The 6,225-nt window shown below is 45.9% G+C and overlaps 1 protein-coding gene across 1 annotated transcript; it reads right to left on the bottom strand.

Moving 5' to 3' along the window:
• Positions 1–846, bottom strand: Pmar_PMAR002428 (hypothetical protein; the record flags this gene model as incomplete). The annotated part of the gene is made up of 5 exons (XM_002780677.1): positions 1–142; positions 191–309; positions 352–504; positions 557–667; positions 712–846. 5 exons carry the CDS (start codon positions 844–846, stop codon positions 1–3), a joined length of 660 nt encoding a protein of 219 aa, XP_002780723.1.
• Positions 847–6,225: the final 5,379 nt, after the last annotated feature.

Here is a 6,225-nt window from a genome sequence, read left to right as displayed (position 1 = left end):
CTACTGTGCTGCTACAGCATGGGCAGCAGGTGGAGGAGGGGGAGGGGTAGCTATGGCAGCTTGAGGGGAACCGGCAGCCGCATTGGGGATTGACTTTTGGACGGGTAGGAAGAGCTTGAATTCTGGTGGCAACTCCTCCTCACTGAAATAACAATCATCGGAGAGGACTGAGTCAGACGATGAGGAATACCTGTAAAGACGGTCCGAAAAGTAAACCCTCCTGATGCGACAATTAGCGTGGAGCTGGATAGCCAGAGTCTCGATGTAATTGGTACCATACGCCCTTCGAGTGAAGTCAGAGAGGTTGAACTGAGGAAGCAATTACATATAATAGGTCATATAACAGCTAACTTGAATCTGATTCCAGCCCTCGTCGAGCCTCATTGGCATCGTGCAGATGAAAGGCTTCACTCGAGTAGTCCTCTGATAATTAGACGCTCGGAATCTCCGGCGAATGCCCTTATCGTCGAGCACGGCTACTTCAAAGGTAAAATACTTCTTCAACTGAGAGTATAAATGATTAACGTCCACCCTCAGGAGCAAGGTGGTGGCCTACGTTTTTAATTATCATAACCAAGAATGGTAATTTGATGCCCAGAGTTCTCTTCGGATCAAGCGGGCATCGGATAAACGTAGTAGCAACATTCGTCCCCATGATCTCCAACACCTGAAAAGGGTATTTCTACGTTTGCCTGATGCTCGTCAACTTACACTTGATTGAATATCCGAATCGGTGAGGCGTTTGATGTGACCATTCCTAACTTGATCAGCCCAAATCTGGAGGGGCTTACTGCCCACCGAGTACAGGACCGATAGGAAGCCCGATTGGAACGTGTTCTTGAACATTAACGGGGAGTGTGGAAGGAATCACCCAACTATGCAATATGACAGGCGTTTCGGCGGATCTTGCGCACAGCGAATGATTTGCACCCAATTTTCATCGCTCCGCTCAGAATAAGCGCACTTTGATAAGCGCACGCCCAATAATTCGCCTGTTTAGCGACGATGAGTAATGTTGAGATAAAACGACAAGATGCATGGTAGATGCTGCTAGGTTCGATACAGACATATGACTAGATTAAGTTCGACTCGAAGTTTGACCGCTGACGACTAGTCCTAGCTCGCTGCGTAAAACATATCATGACGATTTGTTGTTTGGCATGACTAGTTGTATCATGTTATGTGATAATATACTTTGCGGAACATGGAAGCGACTCTTTGCTGCATTCTGTAGCCGGCTCTGTCTACATAGCACAGTATACTATACCATGTGATGATTCTTTCCCTCTATAATATCCTTCTCTGCGTTACCCAAGTCAATTAATCCTGTCACCGTCCGCTACTCCTCCACACTGCTACGGATAAGAATATCTCTCGCTGAAGTGGGCCTCGATATGAACACTGATTAATTTCTTCTTTAACGGCATTTTACCAGTTATATTTTTTTCTTTATTTTTGCAGTTATAACTTTCTTGAAATTCATACAGTCTACAGTCAACCCCTGAGCACGGCTACGTCTCAGCCAGTTAATCAGGGTTGTATCAAAAATGTATGGCAATAGCTACCCACACTATTATTTTTGTGCTATTCCTTTTTGAGAATTTTAAGAATCCAAAGGTCAACTTTCAAGAATAGTGCAAATCGAGTGACCACATTTTATAAGCGTTTCGTAGTCGCAACGTTGTTGATACTGTGCTACAGCCCGGGATTTTGTGTCATTTCGATAGGAGTTTTCTGTCACTCTAATGACGCTTATCCACGCACCATTGAATCTCTCTAATAATAATATTCAAGGTTTAGATGTGACGACACTATCTGGTCTCGTTATGCATCTCATCTGACTCTTATCAGATTCTCCGCTACGATGGAGGTGAGAACAACATTTATGGCAACTTTGCCGATCGTACTGGTAAGCAAATCTTCTCTCATACCACAACTCGATGAAGTAGATAGTCATCATCTGAGGGGCTCCGAATGGATCATGCACATCCCTGTGGAAGGCTATCTAGAGGAGCTCACCGAAAAGGCAAGCTCACTTCAACTGCTTATCACATTGTCCCTATCAGGTGTTGAACCATCTAGTCATGCTTACAGTTGAGTCCATCTCGAGTGTAAAGCCAAGCTACGTTACAGTCCGGGTAGTAGACTTGTCGTACTCCTCCAAGCAGTATCACCAACGAGGATAGGTCATGGACGGCCAAGCCAGGGAGATGCCCTTCCTAGCTGAGTGCTGTATCGGCTTTACTAACGTCGATGCATTCAGGGTAACATCATCGCTAACCTGGGGTCAATGATCATACTCTCTAGGAGTTCCTCTACCGCCACGTCGAAGGAGGTCGGGACTCAATTTTCTGTGGTGAAGTCATGACCAAGCTCCGTAAGGCTGTGCATACCGAAGTGTAAGCTCAGCATCATCATATTATTGGAGTATATGATAAACTGCGAGCGTTGTAGCACATCCAGTTTCCTGTGAGTTTGTCTAAGTTTCTGGTAGGGTTGGGATTTGGCTTGGCGCCTCCCAACACTGGGATAACCATATGATGCAAGTTTGGGAACGATACGAGGAGTGTAAAGTTATGCCGAAAATATGAGTACACACCTCGTTTCCAAAGGGGGGGGGGTCCGATGAGTGTCAGATTACTATCAACTTATCGGATTTCCGATTGCATTATTATACGATATATCAATATAATCATACATAAGAAACACTCGTCATTAACTGCATATTCATATCGTTACTTAGTGATTTGTTTTCGATTATTGTTCCATAATAGCCCACAGTGTGTAAATGCAGGTTGAATCAGCCAACAAACACCACAAGCCTTGTACAAGTTAGCAGTAGTAGAGGCACCGATGTTAGGCCACCGCTTGACGAGGTCTATCGTATGATCACCAAGAAGGGTACTTGTGCTCCTATGACCATAAGAAGTCAATTGGACAAGAACAGTGAGTTCTTGTTGTATAATGAAAAACACCTTATAGTGTTCGGTCCTCAGCTGGGTGGGTACGCAGTCTAAACCGGCGTGAAGTGTTGGCCTTACGAAGTTTCCTCGAGGCATGCCTTAGACGAGGGAAAGAAGTCACCTGGGCTGAGGTATCCCCCATCTCATCGGGTTTTGATAATATCATCATTACTTTCCAGTTTGTGAAGCATGTTCCAACTGCAGTGAACTCTTCCCGTTCGAATAGTCTACAGAGCTCCACAACTAGAACGAGGCGTGGCTCGTCCCTCGAGAGTAGGAGGGAGTCTTCTATCCTTACTACAGGTAATGGTCCGAGCCTGGCAGGTGTAGTAGTTGATTAAGTAGGTGCAGATGAATCTAAAATGTGGCACGGTAGGGGACGTGGTAGTGAGAGTGCTAGTCCCCGCTTGGGGGTATCAACGATGGCAAGTAGTCTAAGGCGTGGGTCTAAAGCTTCGACACAAAAGGGGACAGTTGAGAGGAAGAAGAGGGGCTCTGTGGATAAAACGGTCAATAAGGGGTCAACGATTAATGTAAGGAAATTAATTCCGGTGGCAGCGATTTTGTGAGAAATCTCATCCCCGGGGTTCCTCCATATGTCCGCATCTCGAACGTAGATCGAAGAGTTTAGGTGAGGGACATGATGAGATCCACAATATACACCACGCTGCTCTACCGGATTTATCATCCGTGTTCTCACTCGAATCGACATTCTACCGGGGTGGCCTTGTCTCTATTACTTCCTGAATCAGCTGTTGCGATATGCATTAATAACGTTCCTGTCTATCCTGCGTGATGCAATACCATGCTTACCGCGGCTTGGCTGAGGAGCACCTCTTCTTGACAGGCCCTGCATGTGCCCTCGACAGGAGCATCTATGGACAGGCATCAACATGTGGAAAGGGATGAAGTAAGAGATAACAGTGAACGTGTATCAACAACTGTTCCATGGTGTTCAGATTCATCATGATCATCATAACGACCAGGTTACCATCCCTGTTGAGAGTTGGACTTCGCGACGAGAAGCTACACAAAACGGTGGGGATTTTGAGTCACACTTTTCGAATTGTTTATTCTCCTATAGATGCGTCTGAGCGTATCCAGCCACGAGTTGTAGACACCTGGGTGGATCCGACATCGGTCCAGCCTGGTAGGGTATGTGATAAGAGTAGAGGTATGTTGTCTTATAGGCCAGTCCAGTGTTCCAGTCTACACTGCACCACCTTCACTTACTACTACCACTACTGGTGCTGCTGTTCATGGCAGTAACGTGGGCATCATCACAATGACGTCCCCACGGTAGCACGCCTTTTGTATCCTATAGATAAGCTCAGAGGGTATACTCTGGCTACACTAGCTCGCACAAGGGATGAGAAACGAGCTCAACTCTGAGAAAAACTTTGTTATTCTGTTACGCGATCGTGATAGGGATGATATGAGTATCCCTCGTGGTTTTGATGAAAATATAATCCTGTTTTTTGATATGCATACATCGTAGTTCGCAAGTAGTAGTACTTGAGGTGTCACTTCAGTTATCCTCGACTGAGTAGTCCAACAACAAGCTCAGTCCTCATTCCTGGTCCTAGATGGAGCCCTCCCCCCTCATACACGTCCTTGCTATCCTGTGCAACACCCCTCTCTACTAGACCGTCATCATTATCATCAGCTGCTGCTGGATCGGGAGCACTCTGGCCCTTTTTGAATGCTATACTAATGCCATCTCCGATGGGGTTGGTGTATCAACGATTCCCACCAGCTAGTCGGGGAGATTGACAACCAGGAAATGTGACAATAGCATTTTGTACACCGCATATCGTTACAATAAGTATGCACATTAATAATAGAGTATATTGAAAGTCAGTGTTGATGATACGTGTCAGTGGTTAACACACAGTGTGGAGTTGATGTTAGATCGGTGTTGGGGTTTCATGACTCATTGCTAAGGGACCAAAGAACAACTCGTCGAAGTCGTAGGCAAGTCCTTGGCTAATCACATCAGTGAATGCGCCTTATATAACACTGCAAACGATTCAAATCACAACCACTCGTCGACACCAACTCGTTGGGCCAGTTTACTCGACGAGAATCCTCAGCGGGCAAAGAGACAGATACGTTGTGTCGTTGGTGTGGTACTTAGCGCCACTACCGGTGCTTCAAAGGCCCTTCGAAAGGTTGAGTTATATTACATCGTTAGGTCGGTTGTAGTTGACGCTAATCCTGGCGATGTAGTGTGGCCCCATCACATTGTCCGAGGACTTGGTGTTGATAGCATCGTCCTTGGGCTCGGGAGGGAGGGAGGAGCCGTGTGATAGGTTACCGAACGCTTGGGGGATGCACTCCGTTGGTCAACTGAGCTTACCCAGTTTCAGGGGAGTCTCATAAGAAGACATTCCTGAGGTCTAACACAAGGTGTTTTCTAGAGCTAGATAGTATTTGGGATTCCCTAGTGTAGCTCTGCTTCTCAATACACTATGGGAGGGAGATGCTCTACAATTCTAAACACGTTGATAGGGCTGATGCCGCGAGGTGTGTTGCTAACGCAATCACGAGGGCTAAATGTCGGTCACTTCTAGTAGCGAGTTGAGACGCAGTAATAAGCCAATGAACTTAACAAGCACACTCGAAAGTTTATCGACCAATAGTGTAAGTCCCTGTATGTGTCCTGTGGTGTGCCCCCTCACTTCTCCACTTCAAGGTCTCAAGGATGATGTTGGTGGATCAAAGTGCCACATACTGCATATATCGCTTTATTATGGGAGTAGTCGTATTTTCATGATCTTGCTTAATCGGACGACTTAAAACAAATGATGTTCAAAATGGAAATGACAACAGAATGAGATACCATATGCTACACCATTTCTCAGGTTGAAACACAGTAAATCGTTTGCGCTGAAAATCACTGTTCCAGACGCGATATACAGGATTCTTAACACTCATTGGAATAGGCCGTAGATCTGCTTGTACGGATGCGGAGCGCCCGTCCACAGTCAAATGCCGAAAAGAAAGTACACTCGAGAAACGCATACGGTTGGGGAGATGTCGGAGCACTACTAAAGCATGTTAGTGATGAAATGAAGGAGTGGCATGATAAGGGTAGTTGAAGGCTACGAAACGAGCTCTAGTAGTAGCAGCAACGGCAGTATCGAAGTTTGAGGACCTCGAAGTGCCGACGAGGGAAAACCTTTGCCTTGGGCCAAGTTGCTAAAAAGAAAGTATCAAAGATATCAACAATAATCGATTATCATGGCGCGCGCGATAATCC

Source organism: Perkinsus marinus (assembly GCF_000006405.1).
Source record: "Perkinsus marinus ATCC 50983 genomic scaffold scf_1104296944200, whole genome shotgun sequence".
Lineage (NCBI taxonomy): Eukaryota > Perkinsozoa > Perkinsida > Perkinsidae > Perkinsus > Perkinsus marinus.
This window is presented reverse-complemented; position numbering and strand designations above follow the sequence as displayed.